This window comes from Bufo bufo, chromosome 11 (genome assembly GCF_905171765.1).
Source record: "Bufo bufo chromosome 11, aBufBuf1.1, whole genome shotgun sequence".
In the NCBI taxonomy this organism is placed as follows: domain Eukaryota; kingdom Metazoa; phylum Chordata; class Amphibia; order Anura; family Bufonidae; genus Bufo; species Bufo bufo.
The window spans coordinates 90,366,038-90,391,222 of record NC_053399.1 but is presented as its reverse complement, the minus strand read 5'-3'; the positions used below and the strand labels follow the sequence as shown (position 1 = coordinate 90,391,222).

The window sequence follows — 25,185 nt, the reverse complement described above, 5'->3', positions numbered from 1 at the left end:
ATTTGTTGATGCTTTGTTTGTAAAGCTCCTATACTGACCTATGTGTCTCCATGGTAACAGACAACAAACACTCTTTGTGTAGTCTGATCTTGCAGTCATATGTACTTCCTTTGTGTCATCTCATACATAGGATAGGCTAGGATATGCCACCAATGTCGGACAGGTGCAGGTCCCGCTCCTATCTCCAGGCTACCTCCACCCCACCCCACGAGGGCAGCGTACTATTATTCACTTTGAGGGGGCCTGTTCTGGAGATAGGTGCAGGTCCCAACTCTTATAGGTGGCATATCCTGACTATGAGGCAACCCCTTTAACATATGTTACCAAGAAGTAAAATGGAGAATGACTGCCAGACTACACAGTGTTTGTTTGTTGTCCGTTACCATGGAAACATTTAACACCTATTGAAAAGTTGCTTCATTTCTCATTTTATATGCATGCGCGGAAGGACATAGGGGGACATTTATCAAAACCAGGTGTAAAGTAAAACTGGCCTAGTTGCCCATAGCAACCAATCAGATTCCACAGGAATGCGATGCATTCGTAAATAGTCCCCCGCCTCTCAATATAGTCATTTCTACACTCCCGTCATAGGATCTACGAGGCCTCCAATAAAAGGATTTGCATAAGGGAGCAGCAACGTAGGAAAAAGCAAAAGAAGAGATGCCGATATCTATATGTACACAGCCAGTCACCGCGATCCACCGCCCAGTAGTTGTAAGATTAACCAAATGAGGGCTAAAATAAGCTCCGGGCTTCCTACATGTCGCTGGTTTTGCCTAACAAATGCATCGAAAATCATAGGAATAAAAGGTGTGCAGTCACGAGTGGCTACTGAAAGGGTCACCAGCCTGTGCTCGACCCCCCTCCCCAGCCCAACTTCATAAAGTAACCGAGGAGAATTTTGAAAGCAGCTCTGGCTGTGAATGGAGTATAAATGATGAGGTTGCACTGAAAAACAGCCTTATGGGTCCATTCACACGTCCGCAAAATGGGTCCACATCCGGTCCGCAATTTTGCGGAACAGGTGCGGACCCATTCATTTTCAAGGGGGCCGGAATGTGCTATTCGCACTTTCGTTCCGCCAAAAAATAGAACATGTCCTATTCTTGTCGGACAAGAAAAGGCATTTTCTATAAGAGTACCGGCGATGTGCGGTCCGCAAAATGCGGAACGCACATTGCAGGTGTCCGTGTTTTGCGGATCCGTGGCGTGTGAACGGACCCTTAGGAATATGCTCAGCATGTAATATGCTTATGTTTCCTCAGCTCGGATAGTCTTCACGAATGAGTTAGGAGGTACCAGTTTATGTTCTCCCTACAATTACTATAATCAAACTCAGTATGGGTGGGATTTCACTAAAATAACACAAGAGGAAAAAGCTGGAGCCACTCCACAAGCTGCAAGGCTGGCGACGCGATACCAGAGCCAAACTGCTTAAAGTGGCAGGAGGACGTGCTCCACGGTCTTAGGCGTAAGAGCCCTTAAATAGGTAGAGAGTCACTGGGGCCCAACCAATGGGCGCGCAGAGCTGTTTCCATGACAACAGAAGGCGTACGCCGAGAGCTTAAAAATAGTAGATACGTGACAAACAAGGCGACAGATTGGGAAATCTACATAAACTATGGATGGGTCCACAACAGGGGAAACATCGGCTAATTGGGCTGCTCAGTGTTAGGTCATTAGACAAGGTCTGTGAGTCAGTCTGAGCACTCCTCTCTCCAGCACCCAAATTATTATCTAGGCGTTACCATTCCCAAAGGATCGTGTCCCTACAAAGTCAGACATGGTCAGAACCGATTGGACCCACGCTGGTCACACCTAGGTGCCAATATATTCATCCATTTTTAGGAGGAATAACAGAGGAAGTGATCTAACATAACATATAAAACGCGTTAGGGCAGGTAGCAGGTCCTCTTTAAAATCTGAGCAGAGATTATTAAAAAAATAAAATACATTCAAAAATAGCTCTTGACCACGGGAAGCCGGTGGCACCTTTCTCCATGCGGATCACACGCGGGTCGTGCAGCTGTCGGTCACACAAAGCCAAAATGAGGAAAACTCTCGACACTACGCTCATTGCAGCTGTTTTCCAGAGCAAGTCCGGAGCTGTTCTTCCCAAAATGTCAGACAGCGTGCCAAGCGTCTGAGAGAGGAAAGGGCCGAGTCCCTGACATGACCCATTATCCTCATCCGGGTTTTGGATCAATTCGTCTTGGATGCTACAAGCCAATGAAAAAGTGAGTCCACTCCCCGAACCAATGACGTAAGAATCAGTCCTCGTATAAATACAAAAATATAGTTTTTTTCCCCTAAATAAACGCTGAGCTTCCGTCCCATCATGCCTCAGGAGGCGGCACACATAGTCTCTTTATGTCGGGAGGAGCTTTCTCCTATGCTCACTGGCGCCCCCTGCTGAGTAATCCAGTAATAAGCTACCGACAACCGCTTTGAGCATATTTCTGTGTCATAGTTGTCAACTCGAAGCCCCATCCGTCACTGGTCTGTCAAATTAAGATGAACTACTGGACTACAGAAGTTGCATTTTGGCCTCTTTAAATAAGTACTTGGACCAGAATTTTGTGTCCCTATTGAATGGGTCTGACAGGACTGAAATGACTTCATTTTGTGACATCCTCATTTTCCCTTTAAAATGCACTATTTCAGTCAGTGAATGGAAATTCTCTTCCTTGCAAGTCTGGTTTCCTTAAAAGCATTCAAGGTCTCTCTGCAACCCATGTGTGACCATATTTAAAGGGCAGGTACCCACCCTCTTTCACCAATAGAGACAGTGAGGTGGGAATACCCCTTTAATACAACAGTGCCTCCCATTTACAGTGGAGAGCTGGTAAAAACACCACTATGAAAGCACCAGGCTGATAAAGTAACGTTTGTCCTATGTGAGCTTCTCAGTCTTAAAGCGACTGTCCAGTCATGACCTCCTAGAATTCGATGTAAATCAGTACCTTTAAGGAATGGTGACCTGATATTTATTTTCATCAGATCTTGCTCCTCCTAACTCTTTTTAGTTCAGTTCCATTAGAGCTGTGATCTGTGACTACAGCATAGCTGCAGTGCCTACAGGTAGTCAGCGGTAGTCTGAGACACACCTCCTGCCTCAGCATTGGTTCTGGCTGCTGTTTTGTCCCTCCTCCCTGCAGTTCGGCCTCCTCAGATTGGCTGCTGTGTATGACACACGTCTGTGACAGGCTCAGCACGAATTACAGCAGAATGATTATAAAATACAGACTACTCCTACGTGAGAGAAACTGATAACTACTCGGTAACTGACGTGCCTATAACTAAGGGAAGGAGCCTTAGTAAGAGTGGCCGGGGGGGGGGGGCTACTTTAAAGTACCTTCACTTTTGGACATCATTTTACAGTCTATACATAGAATAATCTAAAGAAAAAAGTTGAGTAACTTTGTAAGTACAATATACAATTTTACAGCTTTATACTCCAGAGCTGCATTAACAATTCTGCTGGTTGTTATTGGAAACTGACCATGAGCTTGTTGACAGATATGTGCCTGACTGCTCAAAAGCAGATTACTGTGCACTTGTCACAGCAAACATTGTGCAGACACTGAACAATCAGGGAATACGAGGATAGTTCAGCTCAGAAGCCTGAAAAAATGTGAATCCTGATTTGGAGTATAATACAGATTAAAACTCAGGATCAGTGCAAGGTTTGTAATGAATGTACAGTGACTCCACCAGCAGAATAGTGAGTGCAGCTCTGGAGTATAATACAGGATGTAACTCAGGATCAGTACAGGATAAGTAATGTATGTACACAGTGACTACACCAGCAGAATAGTGAGTGCAGCTCTGGAGTATAATACAGGATGTAACTCAGGATCAGTACAGGATAAGTAATGTATGTGCACAGTGACTGCACCAGCAGAATAGTGAGTGCAGATCTGGAGTATAATACAGGATGTAACTCAGGATCAGTACAGGATAAGTAATGTATGTACACAGTGACTGCACCAGCAGAATAGTGAGTGCAGCTCTGGAGTATAATACAGGACGTAACTCAGGATCAGTACAGGATAAGTAATGTATGTACACAGTGACTGCACCAGCAGAATAGTGAGTGCAGCTCTGGAGTATAATACAGGATGTAACTCAGGATCAGTACAGGATAAGTAATGTATGTACACAGAGACTGCACCAGCAGAATAGTGAGTGCAGCTCTGGAGTATAATACAGGATGTAACTCAGGATCAGTACAGGATAAGTAATGTATGTGCACAGTGACTGCACCAGCAGAATAGTGAGTGCAGCTCTGGAGTATAATACAGGATTTAACTCAGGATCAGTACAGGATAAGTAATGTATGTACACAGAGACTGCACCAGCAGAATAGTGAGTGCAGCTCTGGAATATAATACAGGATGTAACTCAGGATCAGTACAGGATAAGTAATGTATGTACACAGTGACTGCAGCAGCAGAATAGTGAGTGCAGCTCTGGAGTATAATACAGGATGTAACTCAGGATCAGTACAGGATAAGTAATGTATGTACACAGTGACTGCACCAGCAGAATAGTGAGTGCAGCTCTGGATTATAATACAGGATGTAACTCAGGATCAGTACAGGATAAGTAATGTATGTACACAGTGACTCCACCAGCAGAATAGTGAGTGCAGCTGTGGAGTATAATACAGGATGTAACTGAGGATCAGTACAGGATAAGTAATGTATGTACACAGTGACTCAACTTTCTGTATAGATAAATTTTATATATAATTATAATAAGTTGCCCACAACCCCCAAGACACTAGAAATGAGGATGTGTGCTATGTACCAGCCCTTTAAGCAATAGGCTACTGTTTATCAATGTGTTTTTGAGATGACTATATGACACTTACTAATATAGTCTTTGTAGATATTCTGGACCATTTTCTATATTTCATGAGGTATGCCCCCTTGTTTACGAAGTCTTTTGTGCTGTCCACACAGAGGTCCTGTCCATAAAATGGCTTCTGATGGAGGGTCATGTGACCAGGTAAATCATCTCCATGTGATGTCTCCACCATTCAAACACACCGCACCTGCACTAACCTCCCAACAGAACAAGTAGAGATGGAGATGATTCACCTGGTCACATGACCCTCCATCGGCAGCCATCTTATGGACAGGACCTCTGTGTGGACAGCACACAAGACTTTGTAAACAATGGGTCATACCTTATGAGATATTGGAAATGGTGCAGAATTTCAACAAAGGTTATATTAGTAAGTGCCATATAATCATCTCACAAACACATCAGTCAACAGTAACCAGAAAGTGGCCAACCTCTTTAACAGGCAATAAAATAGTTGTTGCCTGGGACAACTAATCTGCAGTTTGGTTCTTCACCATAACCTGACCTGATGCCAGTAACAACACTACCGTCCTCATTAGCAATGGGATCATTGCCGTCAGGGACTCGTCAGCAAACCCTGCACCATATATCTTACAATCTGGATGCCTGGCATTATAGTGGTGCCTTTTCCGCCCGGTTCCTGCAATGCAGATGCTGCTTAATATTATTGTTATAAGGTTTGTTGGTGAGGAGACGTCCTTGAGCGAAGAGTTCTGCTACAATACATCAAGTACACCCATACACAGCGCGTCATTCTGAATCAGCCGTCATTTACAGCCATTTAACAGAAGCCATGAATTTTTTTCAGCAGACATTTCTAAGCCATGATGTTTTAATTTCTATGTAACGGGAGCCAGCTACTGTTTAACATGCCAAATGGATGACTGGCATTCTTCCCAAACGAAGGATGGAGCACAAAATTACAGCTAGTGGCCTCAAGTTTAACTTAACATGCTCGGCTTTAGTAAATCTGAAAGGAGGAGATGGATGAATTCCATATTTTAATTTTTATCTTTGAGATGAAAACGGTTCACAGCAAAAACAAAGTGGAAGACAACAGTACCACAGTGCAACATGGCAAAACTGGGGCTGCATTGTATACCAGAAGAAAGGGGAAATTGCAGCCATTTTGGAAATTTTGAGTACCCCCAAGTGAGAACCACTGATGAGCTATCTGGGGATCATCCAATATTTGATTTTCAAGCCGGTTAAATCAACTGAAATGAGGGTGCTAATGGAGAGGATCAAGGCTAATTTGTATAGTCAATGTCTAGTGACATCACCAAGGTGCCTCCTGCCCATGTGATGATGTCACCAGTGTTACACCAACTGATTGGTTCAGCCAAGGGGACAAGCGCATATCAAATCATCACAGATCATTGCAAAGGAAAAATACACCTGGATACAAAAGTGCATAGTCATACTCAGTACCAATTTATGCTACAGCCTAATGCAGATGGTCTGAAGTGGTTAGAGAATGAATCCCCTTGACTGTTATGGTGCCGCCTGACGAAAGAAAAGGTAAAATGCACAGTAACTAAGCAGATGTAAACACGTGTAACAATGGAAATGGGTTAACTTGTATTGGATAGCACATTCTACAAGACTATACAGTTAGTCACATGCCTTATCCAGTTGCCCCAAGACTCGTTGCAGCCTCCTAGAGCCTAAGGATTCGGGTTTGCGCAGGTTAAAAGCAAATGTTATTGGATCCCAATCGCCTCCACGGGGCTCCCTGCATATATATCAACAGCCTGCTGCATTCTACAGCATGTATGACCACCCTGAAATGAACGGGTTGGTAAAGAAAACTGCAAAGCCAAGGGACCTTCCTGGAGACAGCCCAACTTCTCCCCTCTTCTGGGCTCCACCGCTCGCCGTGGTCCTTGGCTTTGCGTCGTGAAGCCAGAAAGCAGGAAATATTCCTTTTTGGAGATGAGGACATAATAAACACTCGCACCTTTTACATGAGGCTTTTTCTGTAATGACTGCTCAGTTTCTGTTTCGGGTCTGAGGACTGTGGGTCTGCTTGTTTATAAAGGTCTCTCAGCTCCTTAATTTCCTGCAGAACCTTCCTAGCCTGCTTCCAGTTGGAAGAAGCTTCTCCTAATAACCTCTCAGCTTCTTGTAGGACATTTTCAGAGTCCACCTTCCCAGGAGATTCCTTTCCCTTTTTTTTCCCATCCCCACATTCTTTCACCTCGGTGAGAAGTTCCTGAGTTTTATCAATCTTCTGAGCAATCAGTTCTTGTATTCGCATCAGTTTATCTGACTCTGGTACCTTTTTCGGTATCGGTCGCTGTCCAGAAGAGTCTGAACGGGACAAGATCTCCTCCATGGAGGCACATTTGTTCTTCTCGGAGTAGGACAATTTTTTGGGAACCTGAGGTGTGTAGGTTGTGCCCTTTCCAAATGAATCGCGATGCGGAGCCCATTTATCCCAGGGTATTTGGTTTTTTCCCTGTTGAAGGTTTTCCGACCTTCCCTTTTCTGGGCACTTTAGGTTTTCAGAGTCTGATCTGCGGCGGACTGAAGCCAGCTGGGCCACAGACTTATCCAGGTCCACTCTGAAGCTCTGCTCACAGCTTTGCTCTTCGGGAGAGGCATCTTCTTCCTGGATGAGGTCTAAAGTCAACATTCCATCGGACGTTGAGGTAGATGCCTGCAGAAAAAAGAAAGTGCACACATCATCAGCACAGTGGTGGAACTTCTTGATGAACACATCATTTTTCAAACACACTCTAGAAAAATATTAATCAAAAGTGGAATGATTAAACATTTACAGCCGACATCTACATATAAACCTATGGTAAGGGTTAGTCTGCACGTGAATAAAATATTTTAAAAAGGGGCACAGATCGATGATATAGTAAGTCGTTAGCACTCGAAGTGCATGTTTTTTCATAATTTTGATTGCTTTTGAGATCCCTTGTGTTTACACCTTTCACCCGTTTCACCTGCAAATGCCTGTTTATACATCATAATAGATTCGAACAACGACAAACAAGCAAATTCTCGCTTTTTGTGGAAATGCTTTTACCTCAAATAAAATTTTACTCGATCATCACTCCTTGTAAAAGGCCATTTACTTTGCCTTCCATTACCTTACTTGGCTCAAAACTCAGCGTACAATCTGCCGATTTCTTGTTAACTCTCAGGCTGCATAACCTCCCATCTAGCTGTGGCCCTTACTAACCATGTCTTGCTGTTGTTGCTTCCAAACATGGAACATTGTGAAACGTGCATTTGCAATCATTCACTTTTTTTTAATTAAAGGCTCTTGCATTAAAAAATACCTCCATTGACTTATTTTATTATTTTACTCCACTCTGAGCCTAAAAAATGATCATCCAGATACCACCTTTAATAGATGGTGGTCTGTAGAACTTGGCTAGTCCATGCATTACAGTGGCATCCTGCAATCAGCAAATTTTTTAGGAGGACCTATCGTACAGTTGTCCAGACTAGACAAGTATTCTGGAAACATTCAATGACTACCCTTGTGGCTGCTTCTGTGGCCCTATTGTTGTCTTGTAGTTTTTCAAAAAAGAAACAAAGGGGTATTCAAGTAGTATACAATGCATTCGGAAAGTATTCAGAACCTTTCACCTTTTTCACATTTTGTTTCTGCACTCAATACCCCATGATTACAAATTAAAAAAAAGAATTTTAGATTTTTTTGCTAATTTATCAAAAAGAGAAAACTAACATTTGTCATGGAAATAAGTATTTAGACTTTTTTGCTATGAAACGTGAGATTTAGTTCTGAGGGCCTCCCATTTTTCTGATCATCTTTTGAGATTTTTCTACACCTTGATTTGAGTCACCTGTGGTAAATTCAGTTAATTGCACATTATTTAGAAATCTACACCCCTGACTATACAAGGTCTCCCATCTGATGACACATATCGGAGCAAAAACCAGGCCAAGAACTGTCTGTAGAGCTCAGAAACAGATTTGTGTGGAGGCACAGATCTGGAGAAGGAGACAAAAACATTTCTGCTGCAGTGAAAGTTCCACAGAGCACAGAGACCTCCATAATTCTTAAATAGAAGAAGTTTGGAACAACAAGGACTCCTCCTAGAGTTGGCCACACCACAAAACTTTGTAATCGGGGAGAAGGGCCTTGGTAAGAGAGGTGACCAAGAACCTAATGGTTACTCTGGCTTGGCTCCAATGATCCTATGTGCAGATGGGAGAAACTTCTAGAAGGTCAGCCATTACTGCAGCACTCCATCTGGGCTTTATGACTGAGTGGCCAGAGAGAAGCTTCTCCTCAGTAAAAGTCACATGAACGTTTGCAAAAAGGCACCTAGAGGTCTCTTAGACTGTGAGGAACAAGATTCTCTGGTCTGATGAAACCAAGATTAAAATTTTTGGCCTCAATTCTAAGTGTCATGTCTGGAGGAAACCCGTCACTGCTCATCACCTGCCCAATACCATCCCCACAGTGAAGCTTGGTGGTGGCAGAATCATGCTGTGGGGATGGGGAGACTGGTCAGGGTGGAGGGAAAGTTGAATGGAGCAAAATACAGAGATATTCATAATGAAAACCTGATCCACAGTGCTCTGGTCCTCCGACTGGGATGAAGGTTCAAAGACAATGACCCTAAGCAACAGCCAAGACAACACAGAAGTGGCTTAGGGACAACTCTGTGAATGTCCTCGAGTGGCCCAGCCAGAGCCCTGGCCTGAACCCTATTGAACATCTCTGAAAAATGGCCGTCCACCAATGGCCCCCATCCAACCTGACAGACCTTGAGAGGATCTGGAGAAAAGAATGGTAATAAACCTTGTGATATCATCCCCAAGAAGACTGGAGGCTGTAATCACTACCAAAGGAGCTTCAACTAAGTCCTGAGTAAAGGGTCTGAATACTTATGTCAGTGCAAGATTTTAGTTTTTCCTTTTTAATAAATTAGCAACAATTTTGAACATTCTGTTTTCACTTTTTCATTATGGGTATTAAGTTCAAAATGAAGGGGAAAACTTTATTTTTATTTTAGCACAAGGCCACAACATAACAAAATGTGAAAAAGTGAAAGGGTCTGTACAGTCCATATTGACATAAATTAGTATATACCTGCATAACACTGATGATGTTACTATGCCATGGCTCTGCTTTCTAATGTGCAATCACTTATGAGTGTGCAGCCTTCTGTGTTTACAGCTGGGAGGTTGTCTATATCACTTGGCAGGTCAGAGGTCAATGTAAGCCCAAATTACCCCAATTCTCACACCTGTTAATAAAGAAAGCCAATTGTTTGGCATAGAACATAAATACCACTTGACCTTTTAAACCCGAGAGGTGTTATTAAGCCATGTGGCCAGCAGAAATATAAACGTAGAAGCTACAAAATCCAATAACAGACTATGTGGCATCGGGCAGGAAAAACAAGAAAGGGAAAAAGTCCCAATAGTCTCCTCATTATTATTAATTAGTTCTGATTTCCTAACTAAAAGCTGCCAACTTATTTTCATCCACAATGCCAGGAGTGTGGGGCCTTCGTGTTTGCTAGGAGACATTGACTCATAGGCTTTTATCTATGGCTGCAGTCTGCGACGTAGGTGGGTCTGTTCATCGGCTGTCCATAAATTATGTAGTCTGCTCATCGTTCTTCCAGGGCAGCAGCAATGGAGCCATATGAGAAACAGGCTAAGGTCAGGGCAGGCGGCTAGGAGTTCGGTACACGGGTAGTTAGACAAAGAATTACACCTTTTTTGGTAATTAGATACTAGGTAACCGAAGGCTCAGGCACCCTACCACTGGGAAGGGTGCCTTAAATATATAGGCATGACCAGCCATTGGCTCGGGAAGGATTTTGGAAGTAGATGAAGCAGGCAAGGGAGTCCATAGACGAGAAGCCACGGCCCGAATTACCAGGGCCAGAGGGTGAGGAGGAGCGGTACTGGACAGAGGGCATATGAGTAGTGCGGCACCCGTGCCCACAGGAAGTAACAAGGCAGCGGTGGGTACAGGGCACCAGCGCAATACATCTCTAAGAGACTGGAATCAGACCAGATGGTCTCCATAGGTAGGTTACACAAGATGATGGAGATCTGCAGTTGTCACCCAATACATGAATATACTGTCGCTAGGCTCAGACAAGTTTAAGTACGTATCACATTATGCTAATGCCAGGAAGCAGCAGAAGACATCGCAATTTCAGTCAACAGGTCAAGATCAATTCATTTCATGAAAATCTCATTAATACGGCAGCCTGAGATGAGACTGGCACTGTGCGACTGATGCCAATCTAAGCTCTATTCACCTTTATGCTGTCAGTGCACTAAACACACAAAACAGTATTCATTGGAATTCTATATTTTTCATATTAAAACTGAAAAAAAAAAATATTAAAAATATCCTATGTGTCCCAGGAGTTCAGCCATGTCCCTGCTGATCCTCCTCACTGTCCAGTGTCTGACCATTAGATCAGTAGCTGCAGCAGGAGCCTCCCCCCTCTGCCCATATCCGCAATAGGACAGAAAGGTTGTGAAACACTAAACAGCAGTGCAACCAGGTCATGGCCCACAAGCCAGAAATGCATCATGGGAAATCGCATTCCCCAAAGTAGTCACTAGAATACATACCACAGCCATGAGGTGACCTCTTGTCGGCGGACGTCTGGAGTGTTGTATCTTCGCTCTGTCTCTAGTCGGATGGGCCAGATAGCTATCTTCTTCTACCGTGACCTATGGTAATAAAGTGGAAATTCCCTTATAATACAATTACCAGCTGCATGGCTCACATAAACAGTCACGTTGTGTAACCACAGAAATGGATGGAAGGTTATGCCGTAGAAGAAAGGACATGTAATGCTATCTGAAACCACAGGCTGTAAAGTAAGAGTTAATGGAACTACTTAAAAAATATTGCCTTTTGTATTAGTATTTTCCATGTGTGGGGTCCGGCGAAGATGCAGGAATTGTAAATACCGAGCTGAAAGAGCAGCCAGCTGCATGGACGCAGCCCAGGTGGATTTTGCTTACCTCATCTAAGATGCGGTTCTTGGCTCGAGTGATCGCTGAGTTCAAGGCGTTGATCCAAGACTCTTTCTCCTCCGGGCTGACGGCAAGGAAGATCAGGTTCGGTGCCTGAAGAAAATAAGGGCTCCTGTTATTTTACTTTATGTACCTGTGGTCTAATGTGAGGAACACCTACCATACAACAGTAGATGTTGGAGCTGATAAAGGGGTTATTCCAGCACCATGATAAACATGAGCCACGTGACGTCTCCAGCCAAAACAGAATTGACCTTGCTCAAGCAATTCTTGGACACAGACAGTGCAGCATGATGCCCAATAATTGGAGCAATTCTATGGTCAGTGGAGAAAAGGGTGGGCATATGTGGTCACTCTATTAAAGTCCATAATCTCCAGAGAGATGCAGAATCAACTTCTGCTATTTCCATATCTCTGAAAAGAATCGGTGAAGGTCCCAGTGGTTGAACCTCCATGATCAGACTTCTATAGCAACCAGCTGATAAGCCATAGATATTCAAAGGGGACACATCTTTAAAGCGGGCACTCCAGGTTTCTTTTTCTTCCTTCGCCATCAATTACACCCACTATCCATGGGGCACTGGAGTACAGACTTTTTCTTTTACTCTTTTTGCTCCTGTCTTTTTTGGTTCTTCTTGGCCGTTGTATCATGTGACTCTGACTACCCAATGGAATGGGAGCTGAGCTGCGAGACCCCTATATAGTGGCTGCCCGAAACTAGTGACCAGTGTGGGGGCGTAGTGTCGGACCCTATAGTATCGGAAGTAACTTTAATTCATATGCGTAGCCTGCAAAGAAGGGCCAAGTGGTTGGATTCAGTTGGAGGTCAATAGGTTAATTAATCGCGACAGACAACAGCCGAACGGGATAAGTGTGCCCAAGTGAAGAAATGAGCCAGCAATAATAACAGCTGCCCACTCTGTCTCCTACGCTGAATGCGGCAGATATTTTCCAGCAAATTAATTAGAAAAGAACAATGTGGAGACGAGAAGGTTCCTCCCACGTTACTGAATATCCACCAGCACAGACCACAGAGTGGAAATCCTGGAGGAGCAAGGCTTACCATGCTGATGGCTGTCTGCAGTGATCCCCCAGCACAGGACGGTGGCAAAAGGAAAGCAGAGAGCAGAGCTGTCCATCAAACCTCAGCCATACCGACAGTCAGCAGAACAGAAGTGACCGGAGGGGCCCTTGGACCAGCTTGGGACTCTCTACACTGACACCTATAGGTTCTTTTTTGTGTTACCTACATGGGTGTCAACTAGTAGTTTCTGGCAAAATCTGGGACTACTGCAGATTTTTCAGCTAACTCGTGGAAAAATCCAGATGAGATACATGTGGATTTCACCCTAGGCATTACAAAAGACGAGATCTGTAGCAATAATCTATAACATAGCTAGAAATGCTGTGGACTTAAAGGGGTGCTCCCATCTTGGACATTGATGGCATATCTCTAGAATATGCCATCAATGTCAGATAGGTGCTGGTCCCGCCTCTAAGACCCACTCTTGTCTTCAAAAAGGGACCTCAGAAATTAAGGACAGCACACCACGCAGGTGTGGCCTGCTTTCCATTTACTGCTGTGGGACTTCCAAAAATAGCAGGCTCTCAGATACTTTCGGAACTCCCATAGCAGTGAACGGAGGGTGGCCATGCATGCACAGATGTTCTTCCTTCATATCGGGGGCCCCGTTCTGGAGATTGGAGCACGTATCTGACATTGATGGCATATCTGTCACGGCTGAGGTAAAGGAGTAAACACCACACCGACAACCAGGGGGGAAAGGGAAAGCCACTAGGTCTCAACGCTAGGGAATGGAAAGGGTCACCACCTAGAGAACCCGACTCCTAACCGTATGGGCACCCCTTGAAGGTAGAATGGCCCATACACAGGAACCTGGAGACCCTGAGGAGCCCTAAAGATATTGGCAGGGCTGAGACAACCCGTTCCAATTTGAAGGAACAAGCGTCTCCCTGAGGCCTAGTAACAACAACCAAGGGGAAAAGACAAAATACAAACAAGCGAGACACTTAGCTTCTGTTGTAAAATGATGAGCAGGAACTCAGGGAGACCCACTCCAGCTCTTTCTAAAACCAAATAAAGGAATCTATCGCATAGTCAGAGGGGTGGGGTCAGACTATAAAGGATAGAAGTGATGACCACAGAGACAAGGGAAGTGGTCATTAACTCTATCAACACAGATTCAGGAGAAATCAAGGAGACTGTTAGATTCCTCCACGCTCAGCCAGTCTCCTTGATCTCCTGACATCAGTCACCTGAGGGACCGTGACAATATCATCAACTGACTCCCTATCACAGTTCATGGGGCTTGTCCTTTCCGCTGCAGCTCTCTCCCTATCACAGCTCTGGGGAAGTTTAAGAAAATCCACTGCACTCAGTATGAGGCAATTAAAGAGTTCATTTATTGTACATATAACATCCTAAGTTCTGATCCAGAACTTGACTACCAAGTCCTTTGCTTGCACAAACTTAATTAATTAATTAATGAGTAGTGCAGACCTCATTTTGTCTTAATAGCTCATGGGGAGTGTCCTTTGTGCTACAGTTCTCTCCCTATCACAGCTCTGAGGGCGTGTCCATTCTGCTGCAACTCTCTTCTCTCCCTGTAATGCTGACAACTTCTAACTACATCTGGCTGGTGGCAGTGGAAGGATGGAACTGAGCATGTGAGTCCACCTTACCAACGTTAGTGAGGTTGACAGAGAAATAAGGAAAAGAACAAACAGGAGGTGGCGCTATACAGATACATTACAACCAATTACAACTGTATTCAGATCAGGAGCTGGCATGAAAAAATGTAGAATATCTTTTTGAGGGACAGCTCCTTTAAGGGGTTTTCAAGAGTTATGTAAATAAAGCCTTATTTGTATATAAGCTCCTCATGATCTCTGCTTACTGTCATTAAATGGAAATATGGAAATGGCTTTATTGTCTGAAAATTCGCCCTGACCTCTTCAATGTAACACAGGAGCAGGGTTTGCTCCAGTGTATCAGTGCTCTCCCCTGCCACAAGATGTTCACCTGGTGTCACGTCTCTCCTGTAACAGGGGTCAGAAGATCTAAAAGACTGGCTGCACATGATGTGATCTGACAGCCTCTTTGGTTTCACTTGTTTCTGTGTTGTTGCTGGTTATGACCACACCTCTTGTCTCAGGTGTAGCTTAAGGGGTCATTCCAACTCCTCTATTTAGTCCGGCCTCACCCATCATGCTAGGCGGTTGATAATGTCATGGCGCAGTGTGGGTAGTAAACTCCACACCGAACACAGGGGGGAAGGGAAAAGGTACTAGGCCTGAAAACTAGGGAAAGGTCACCACCTAGTGAATCCCTAGACCGAGCCCTGACTACTATCAGTATGAACAGACCTCGATGGTAGGAATGTTCATACGCAGGAACCTAGAGCCCTATCTGACCCTAAAGGGCCCTGGAGATAGTGTCAGGACAAAAGATGACCTGTTTTTTCCCAGCTGAAGGAACAGGAGACTTCCTCAGGACTAATACCAAAAGATAGGGAAATCCAACAGACTAGAAAATAGGAAAAGACACTTAATTCCGAAGTATGCGGACGAGCAGGAACTCAGTGTAGAACCAAACACCAGCACTTCCAAAACCAGAAAGGAGCTATCAACCGCATAGCATGATGGGTGAGACCAGACTAAATAGAGGAGTTGGAATGACCACTTAAGATACACCTGAGACAAGAGGTGTGGTCATAACCAGCAACAACACAGAAACAAGTGAAACCAAAGAGTCAGATCACATCACGTGCAACCAGTCTCTTAGATCTTCTGACCCCTGTCACGGGAGAGACCGTGACACCTGCATGATCAGCATATTATCAGGTGAGAGTTTCATCTTCTGGATGCCAACAAAGATGTTCCGATTCACTGACAGCAAACAGGTTGCAGAACTTTTCCATTAACGTACCGTGTTTCCCGGTTGTTTTGATCGCACAAGTGAAAAACGACTGTGGTTCTTCTTAGACCTGCTCCTTGATTTCCGCAGCTCCTCACACTTCTCGTAATCGCTCAGGTCAAAAATTTCTTGCCCATTCTTTTCATCCTTTACCTAGAAGACATCAAGACTTACTATTTCTGTTGAGATCTATAAGAGTCCTTCCAAGATACAAACAGAGATTATAGGAGTACAGTGGAGACAGTCGTCCTAAGAAGGGGGGGACCAAAGAAATAAGAAAATCAGCTGTCCTTACACCCATCAACCATAAGATTAAAGGGGTTATACAGGATTACAACAACATGGCTGCTTTCTTGCAAAAACAGTGTCCACAGACTGTGGGTGGTGTTGCAGCTCAGCACCATTGACTTAAATGGAGCTCATTTGCAATACTAGTCACAACCTAAGGACAGGTGTGGTGCTGTTCCGGAAGATCAGACATATTTGTCTAATGCTGAACAACCCTAGGGGCCCACATAGACAGAAACTGGAAAAGCTGTCATGACTTTCGTGAACAATATCTCCACCTTGTTTTTAAAGCAGCGTTGAAAGCAGCAATTCAGGTAGTCCTACCATGTAAGCTATTAATCTGCAATCCCCCCCCCCCCCCCATATTGAGCAGAATTTGGTCCCATATGGAAAGCTATTCACAGGTTTAACCCTGTTTAGTGATCCTCGCCAGGCCACACAAGGATGGAAGCATGGGCGTTGCACCAGTGGGCCACACACAGACCTGTAATGAGGATTCCTGTGGCTTACTACCAAGATCTTCAAGGAGACAGAAGCGGAATAAAACAAGCACCAATTTAGTCACAAATTACAGGGAAATCTTTATTATGGGCAGTTATATCCAAGCAGACGATGGGAATCCTGTATAAAAACTAGTACAAATAAAAATTGAGGAAATAGTCCATAACAACTAGACCGATCAGCGATAATATTAAACCCCCTGCCCCCATGTGCCACCAATACAGCTCTCACCAGTTGAGGCATGTTCTGCACAAGACCTCTGATGATGTCCCTCAATAACTTGTGCTGCATTAGCTCTTCTGTGGGATCAGACCAGTCGGGCTAACTAGTGTGCACCCATGTCTGCAATGCGGGCTGGTTCATTCTCAAGATCGGTGGGTGTCCCTCCCCCACCAATGATAAAGTGATGGTATATCCTAGATACAACATCAGAGATGGGAATACCCCTTTAAGGATAATTCATATTCCTGAAACTATTGTAAACACATAGTGAAAAATGACAAGACGTGACAAGATAATCATCTGTTTCTGTTCTTGATTTGCGAGACCCTTCTCTTTTCTGCAAACAACAAGCTTCACTGGATAATTAGCGCTCTGGGATACGAATAAGCAAAGCGTCCTGGGAAATTTCCCTCCCCTTGTTGATCCCATGATAGATAGCACAGCTGTATGTATAGGGTATCGGTCAATAGTCCATCAATAAAGCATTTGTTTCCAAATGGAGCTTCCGAGAAAGCACATGGTGTGTTAACCTCTTCTTTCCTAGCTACAAATACTACTAACTAGTAGCGGTTCTGCTTGCAGATGCTGCAGCTTTAAGTGGATCAAAATATTCTGCTAAGCTTTTATAGAGTGGGGGAGGCTAAAGCCTTTGAATATACCACAGGACAGCCATTATGAGAACCTAAGTGCTACCAAGCAAGCTTTTCACTTTGCCTATATAGAACTTACAGTCAGGTCCATAAATATTGGGACATGGACACAATTCTAATTTTTTTGGCTCTATATACCACCACAATGGATTTAAAATGAAACAAACAAGATGTGCTTAATCAGCTTTAATTTGAGGGTATTTACATCCAATTTAGGTGAACGGTGTAGGAATTACAACAGTTTGCATATGTGCCTCCCACTTGTTAAGAAACCAAAAGTAATGGGACAGAATAATAATCATAAATCAAACTTTCACTTTTTAATACTTGGTTGCAAATCCTTTGCAGTCAATTACAGCCTGAAGTCTGGAACGCATAGACATCACCAGACGCTGGGTTTCATCCCTGGTGATGCTCTGCCAGGCCTCTACTGCAACTGTCTTCAGTTCCTGCTTGTTATTGGGGCATTTTCCCTTCAGTTTTGTCTTCAGCAAGTGAAATGCTCAATCGGATTCAGGTCAGGTGATTGACTTGGCCATTGCATAACATTCCACTTCTTTCCCTTAAAAAACTCTTTGGTTTCTTTTGCAGTATGCTTTGGGTCATTGTCCATCTGCACTGTGAAGCGCCGTCCAATGAGTTCTGAAGCATTTGGGTGAATATGAGCAGATAATATTGCCCGAAACACTTCAGAATTCATCCTGCTGCTTTTGTCAGCAGTCACATCATCAATAAATACAAGAGAACCAGTTCCATTGGCAGCCATACATGCCCACGCCATGACACTATCACTACCATGCTTCACTGATGAGGTGGTATGCTTAGGATCATGAGCAGTTCCTTTCCTTCTCCATACTCTTCTCTTCCCATCACTCTGGTACAAGTTGGTCTTGGTCTCATCTGTCCATAGGATGTTGTAGGCTTTTTTAGATGTCGTTTGGCAAACTCTAATCTGGCCTTCCTGTTTTTGAGGCTCACCAATGGTTTACATCTTGTGGTGAACCCTCTGTATTCACTCTGGTGAAGTCTTCTCTTGATTGTTGACTGTGACACACATACACCTACCTCCTGGAGAGTGTTCTTGATCTGGCCAACTGTTGTGAAGGGTGTTTTCTTCACCAGGGAAAGAATTCTTCGGTCATCCACCACAGTTGTTTTCCGTGGTCTTCCGGGTCTTTTGGTGTTGCTGAGCACACCAGTGCGTTCCTTCATTTTAAGAATGTTCCAAACAGTTGTTTTGGCCGCACCTAATGTTTTTGCTATCTCTCTGATGGGTTTGTTGTGTTTTTTCAGCCTAATGATGGCTTCACTGATAGTGACAGCTCTTTGGATCTCATCTTGAAAGTGGACAGCAACAGATTCCAAATGCAAATAGCAGACTTGAAATGAGCTCTGGACCTTTTATCTGCTCATTGTAATTGGGATAATGAGGGAATAACACACATCTGGCCATGGAACAGCTGAGAAGCCGATTGTCCCATTACTTTTGGTTCCTTAACAAGTGGAGGCACATATGCAAACTGTTGTAATTCCTGCACCGTTCACCTGATCTGGATGTAAATTTCCTCAAATTAAAGCTGACAGTCTGCAGGTAAAGCACATCTTGTTCGTTTCATTTCAAATCCATTGTGGTGGTGTATAGAGCCATAAATGTTAGAATTGTGTCGATGTCCCAATATTTATGGACCTGACTGTATATTCCACAGTGCCATACAAAAATTGTAATTAGAGATGAGCGAATTTCATATTATGAAATTCGTTCACGCTTTGTTTGGTGGTAAAAGCAGAATTGCGTTATGGATTCCGTTACCACGGAGCATAATGCAATTCTATGACGGAATGCATAACGGAATGCCTTCTGGAGAGGACTCCCCTGCATAACCGAAAAAGGACGGATCCGTTTTACAGCCCATAGACTTTTATTATGACAGAATGAATAACAGAATGCCTCTAACGGCATTCCGTCATAAAATTGCGTGATGGTCAGTGGTAACGGAATCCATCACGCAATTCTGCTTTTACCACCAAACGAAGCATGAACGAATTTCATAATATGAAATTCGCTCATCTCTAATTGTAATCATTCCCATCAAGCCCTGTCCCCAGTGGCGCTAACCATTTTCTCTATCTTGAACACACATACTAGAGCCTAATACACTCATTAATCTATCAGGGGGAGAGGAAACGAGAGAATTCAGAGGAAGTCCACCCAAACACAATGGGAACATACATCGCTATGCAGATGTTAACCTTGGTCAAAAACAAACCTAGAACCAGTGTTGCAAGGGAACAGTAATAACCACCATGCTACCTAATCTGTAGGAAACAACGCAGACATTTTTTGGTGTATTGGCTACTTGGCTTCTAGGATTTGTCCAACTCTACCGCCGAAAGGTCCACCTCACAGAACACGTACCCAGCCAATGTGATAGTTTACCTTTTTACTGCAGTCTGCCACCAGAGAAGGAATATACACCATGAAATCATTAGGACTAAAGGTAGCCTGATTTTGGCAGAACTGGTGGAACATCTAACGTGTACGGGGGCCTCTTAATCTGCCATCGGGGAAGTAAATGGTAAGGCATGTTGGATACCCAGTCTCTTTATTCTGTGGGTTATAAGACCCCACTGGAGGTTTCTGACTGTGGCTTACTCCTCTGACCCTAATGAGAACACATGCATGCTTTGCCAAGCAGGAATACGAATGGGGTATCGGCAGGTTCAGCCATTGTTTATAAGATGTCTTAATAGTTCTAAACACCACTCTAAAGTTCCAATCTTGTAAAAGTGTCGCTCAAAGGCAGCCATAGATGTAAGACTTTTCTTGGCAGATCTCAGACTGCATGTCTACGGTGGTCTGCATACTGCCATGTAAGGGCAAACCAGAATCTGACAGGCTGGACCTTAACCATCCAAATCTATTTTTTCCTCCAAGATAGATTGAGCATCTATTTGTCTGGCCAACCCAACCATGGAGTACGGAGAGATCAACAAACGATAGTCATCTCATTCCAACAAATGAGAAGAGGAGCAGTCATACATTCACATTAGAATACCTGGTGGTAGATTGGCGGGTGCACTCGCACCCTCTAGATGAAGAGATCATCCTTATGATGTCCTAAATCTCAAGGTCTTCTTTTTAACATGTATTTTAAGTTATAGAAAGCTTCTGACAGCTCTCAAAGATGTGAAAAGTTCTCATAGTTGGGGATCTGTGTGCAGCAATGCCCACCAACAGCTAGGCCGAGAAGGCTCTCATGGCTTCGTTGGAAAAGGTGAAGATGGGTCACAAGACACTCAACTCAGTGACCTACTAGAGTAATTTACAAGCACTTCAGGATCGTGTCAACACTTTCAACACTTGTCGTTATGAAGATGCTAGATGGTGTGGTCACGTACTATTCACAAAGGACATTTCACAGTCTACAATGTCTTCTGGGAGATGGTCTTCAATCAGATCAACTGGAGAGGCTCAGGCTATGTTGTGTTCTTGTCAAGAAGTGACAGACACTAGTGACAAAGCTGCAGCTAGCTCCTGCTTGACTCCTGGATTGCAAATGTGATGATAAGGCCACGTCAGCTGTTATACGGTGCGTTACATTTCTTCTCTAAAGACGGCGGGATTATCGGGTGCTATTTATGAACGTTGCAAGAAGAGGAAGATGTGCGAAAAAGAAGACTCCAAGAATTATGTAGACAAATCCATATATATTTTAGAGGGTCACAACTGTTCACATCGGAGGGCTGCACATAAGGACACCATAGTAATTTCACAGACAGACACATGACCAGAAACGGGAAGTCTCTTGTGTCAGATTCCTAAAGGGCGATGGGCCAACAGTCTATTTCTGGAAGACAGTCTGACTCGTGGGCAACTTTGGGCAACAGTTCACTTCCTTCTGTGTATAAAATTAGAATTAAGGAAATGGCTCATGAACCCTAAAAAGCCACGTAGATCACCCAGTGACACAAGACGAACAATAGCTTATAAATAACCTAACATAGGGGATGGTCAAGGTGGAACATTCTGAGACAGACTGGTTGCTAGGGACTTGCGGGCTGACAGTTGTTAGGCAGTCTATCCTTAGCAACCAGAAATGAAAAGGAGGAAAAATAATGGGAGAATTCAGGCCATTCACTTTAGGAGAATTTATACAGCGGCATCTGTGCTCCACATCCCCATTTGTAATTTTTTCCAAATTGGAGGTTTAGTAGATCATTTTCTTTGGGGTTTACCCTCATCAGGTCTATTGCTTATCTTATGCAAAAAAAATTATGGATTTTCCAACGGGATTTGCAGGCGGAATACGTTAGCAGCAAAGTAGATGATATTTTAACAATTTCCTTGTGACACAGCTTTTTCATTTCTGTTGTCGATATTTCCCATTGGGTCATAAGCTGCTGCAGTCAGATGGGTCATCACGTCATCGTTCGAGGCCAGGAAACAGAGACCACGTTAGCTGAATATACTTCCATTTTTTACTTTAAAGGATTATCCGCACAAGGAAAAGGTGCAGCAGCAAAATCAGGAATCGGTGCAGAAACATTTCGCAGCAAGTCCGTTACGTGTCACATTCTTCTTGAGCCCCTGAAGTCTCTCCTTTGACACCCCAGGAGAATCAGGATCTTTGAGAGTGTTTGGATCCACTTTGGTCCCCATATCTGCAAAAATTTGTATCTGAGAGAATCATGCGTGATACTGTTTGATGAGCTAGTTTAGATAAGCCTATGCTACTGAGCCAGTGTATCTAAACCTTTCCTGTGTGAACTGGTGTGTCGTTTGATCGTGTCTCAGAGGACATGTCTGAACCCTGGGACCGATCCGGTTGTCTTTGGTCCAACACATGAAGATTTCCATAATAATAGGGGTAGATTATAACGTAGCGCTGCTTAGTAGAACAGGACCAGTAGGCTTTATATACACAAGGGACCTATGGAAGCTGCATTATCTGCATTTTCTTTTTCCCCTCGTTTAATGTGGTTTGCTTATAGCAAATGAAGTGAACAGTTCTCGGGTAAAGTAGGGCAGTGAAACTCTAATCATCCTGATGCAAAACTTACTAAGGATCCGTCTGATTAAAATGCAGAACATTGTGATCTCTCTCCATGGTGTGAACCTCAGAACAAAGCCCTCCCGCCAGATATTATCAAAGCGGCCTGTGAAGCCCCTCGTCATAGTGGAGACGCTCAAAGCCGCATATCTCATGAGACGCAAGCTAGAGCTCGATTTGTATCAATCTCAGAAAGCACATGCGAGGCACCACAGACAGCGAGGGTATTGATCTTCAGATAAAATGGCAGACATAAAACAAAATGCACAAAGTAGTGTACGTTGTCCCTTAAAATACTGGATATTTTTCAAGATTTCAGGTTGGCTTCCCTGTTTATAGGGTCATTCTCTGGGTGGCACTACTTATGATATGGTTTATTTATGTACTCTCTAGCTGGCTAATGTCTGCCTGACACTGGTTATAGGGGTAATGTCTGACTGACACTGCTTATAACATACTCACTGGCTGGCACAGTTTTTTGGGGTAATATGTTTCTGGCGCTGCATATAATGTACTCTCTAGTTGGCACTCTTCATAGGGGTATTGTGTCTAACACACCTTATAGGGTACCCTCTAATTGGCACTGTTTATAGGGGTATTGTCGACTGACACTCCTTATAGGGTACTATCTGGATGGCGCTGTTTATATTGATATTGTCTGTCTGCTTATACAGTACTCTCTGGTTGCCACTGTTTATAGTGGTGATGTGAGTACTATATGGCTGCAACTGTTTTTAGGGGTATTGTTTGTCTGACACTGCTTACAGGATCATCTCAGGCTAGAAATGTTTACAGAAGTTATTATCTGTCACTGCTTATAGGGTACTGTCTGGTTGGCACTGTTTATGAGACTAATGTCTGTCTGACACTGCTTATAGGGTACTCTCTGACTGGCACTGTGTATAGCGGCTATTATCTGTCTGACACTGCTTATAGGGTACTCTCTGACTGGCACTGTTTATAGGGGTATTATCTGTCTTTAACTGCTTGGGTACTCTCTCTCTCTGGCACTGTTTATAGCGGTTATTATCTGTCTGACACTGCATATAGGGTACTCTCTGACAGGCACCGTTTATAGGGGTATTATCTATCTGACACTGCTTACAGGGTACTCTCTGTCTTGCACTGTTTATAGGGGTACTATCTGTCTGATAGGGTACTATGTCTGGCACTGTCTATTGGGTTATTATCAGTCTGACACTGTTTACAGGGTACTGTCTGTCTGGCACTGTTTATATGGGTTATTATCTGGCTGACACTTTTTATAGGGTACTCATCGCCTGGCATTGTTTATAGGAGTATGATCTGTCTGATACTGCTTATAGGGTACTCTCTGGCACTGTTTATATGGGTTATTATTTGTCTGACACTGCTTATAGGGTATTATGTCTGGCACTGTTTATAGGGTTATTATCAGTCTGACACTGCTTACAGGGTACTGTCTGTCTGGCACTGTTTATATGGGTTATTATCTGACTGACACTGCTTATAGGGTACTCTATATGGCACTGTCTATAGGGGTATTATCTGTCTGCCACTGGTTATAGGTTACTCTCTATCTGGCACCGTTTATAGGGGTATTATCTACCTGACACTGCTTATAGGGTACTCTGTCACTGTTTATAGGGGTACTATCTGTCTGACACTGCTTACAGGGTACTCTGTCACTGTTTATAGGGGTATTATCTGTCTGACACTGCTTACAGGGTACTCTGTCACTGTTTATAGCGGTATTATCTGTCTGACACTGCTTACAGGGTACTCTGTCACTGTTTATAGCGGTATTATCTGTCTGACATTGCTTACAGGGTACTATGTCTGGCACTGTTTATAGGGTATTATCTGTCTGACATTGCTTACAGGGTACTATGTCTGGCACTGTTTATAGGGGTATTATCTGTCTGACACTGCTTACAGGGTACTATGTCTGGCACTGTTTATAGGGGTATTATCTGTCTGACACTGCTTACAGGGTACTCTGTCACTGTTTATAGCGGTATTATCTGTCTGACATTGCTTACAGGGTACTATGTCTGGCACTGTTTATAGGGGTATTATCTGTCTGACATTGCTTACAGGGTACTATGTCTGGCACTGTTTATAGGGGTATTATCTGTCTGACACTGCTTACAGGGTACTATGTCTGGCACTGTTTATAGGGGTATTATCTGTCTGACACTGCTTACAGGGTACTATGTCTGGCACTGTTTATAGGGGTATTATCTGTCTGACACTGCTTACAGGGTACTATGTCTGGCACTGTTTATAGGGGTATTATCTGTCTGACACTGCTTACAGGGTACTATGTCTGGCACTGTTTATAGGGGTATTATCTGTCTGACACTGCTTACAGGGTACTATGTCTGGCACTGTTTATAGGGGTATTATCTGTCTGACACTGCTTACAGGGTACTATGTCTGGCACTGTTTATAGGGGTATTATCTGTCTGACACTGCTTACAGGGTACTATGTCTGGCACTGTTTATAGGGGTATTATCTGTCTGACACTGCTTACAGGGTACTATGTCTGGCACTGTTTATAGGGGTATTATCTGTCTGACACTGCTTACAGGGTACTATGTCTGGCACTGTTTATAGGGGTATTATCTGTCTGACACTGCTTACAGGGTACTGTCTGTTTGGCACTGTTTATCA

General features: G+C 43.7%; 1 protein-coding gene across 1 annotated transcript in view; it reads right to left on the bottom strand.

Annotated features, from left to right (window-relative positions):
• Positions 1-4,838: 4,838 nt before the first annotated feature.
• PLEKHO1 (pleckstrin homology domain containing O1) overlaps positions 4,839-25,185 on the bottom strand; it is a 34,577-nt gene continuing 14,230 nt past the window's right edge. Inside the window, exons 3-6 of the mRNA XM_040412697.1 lie at positions 15,830-15,970; positions 11,869-11,973; positions 11,470-11,571; positions 4,839-7,537 (exon numbers count right to left, since the gene is read on the bottom strand). Coding sequence (XP_040268631.1) covers positions 6,839-7,537; positions 11,470-11,571; positions 11,869-11,973; positions 15,830-15,970 — 1,047 coding nt within the window. The 3' untranslated portion in view covers positions 4,839-6,838. The remainder of the gene's footprint in view (positions 7,538-11,469; positions 11,572-11,868; positions 11,974-15,829; positions 15,971-25,185) is intronic.